Here is a 515-nt window from a genome sequence, read left to right as displayed (position 1 = left end):
GATATCATTAGAGAAGATTATATGAATGAACTTTGCATTCTTCAAGATGATGTTCCTCCCTTTCCCAACCAAGTAAAACTTATTACTGTGGCCAACTATTTTTAATTGTTACATTTATGTAAATAATTTTCATACCATTAATCATCTGGATTATATAATTTTGATACATGGCCTACAAATATCACAGACTGCCTTCAATATCATAGAGGAGGAACTTGGTCAGCCCCTTGAAGCCGTTTTCAGCAGAATCTCATCAGGGACAATAGCAGCTGCTAGTTTGGGTCAAGTTTATAGGGCTACTTTGCGTTCCACTGGCGAGGATGTTGCTATCAAGGTTCCATTGAGCTCACCTTTTGTTATAATCATGTTTTAGTTATCAACACATGACATTAAGAAGTTCAGACATGGCATCAATTTATATTGCGAAATAGTGTTTTATTTATCTATCTATTACTTTTGGCTTGACTGTATTCTGGTTGGGATCATTTGTTGACATTTGCTTGGCCATAATGTTC

At 35.5% G+C, this 515-nt stretch overlaps 1 protein-coding gene across 1 annotated transcript in view; it reads left to right on the top strand.

The window, feature by feature from the left end:
* Window positions 1–515, top strand: part of LOC107495351 (protein ACTIVITY OF BC1 COMPLEX KINASE 1, chloroplastic) — a gene marked incomplete in the record, with an annotated part of 6,580 nt that overhangs the window by 2,020 nt on the left and 4,045 nt on the right. The window contains 2 exon segments of the mRNA XM_021125332.2: window positions 1–72; window positions 188–334. Coding sequence (XP_020980991.2) covers window positions 1–72; window positions 188–334 — 219 coding nt within the window.

Source organism: Arachis duranensis, chromosome 6 (genome assembly GCF_000817695.3).
Source record: "Arachis duranensis cultivar V14167 chromosome 6, aradu.V14167.gnm2.J7QH, whole genome shotgun sequence".
Taxonomy (NCBI): Eukaryota; Viridiplantae; Streptophyta; class Magnoliopsida; order Fabales; family Fabaceae; genus Arachis; species Arachis duranensis.
Note: the sequence above shows the minus strand (reverse complement) of the source record. Positions and strands in the feature narration are given on the sequence as shown.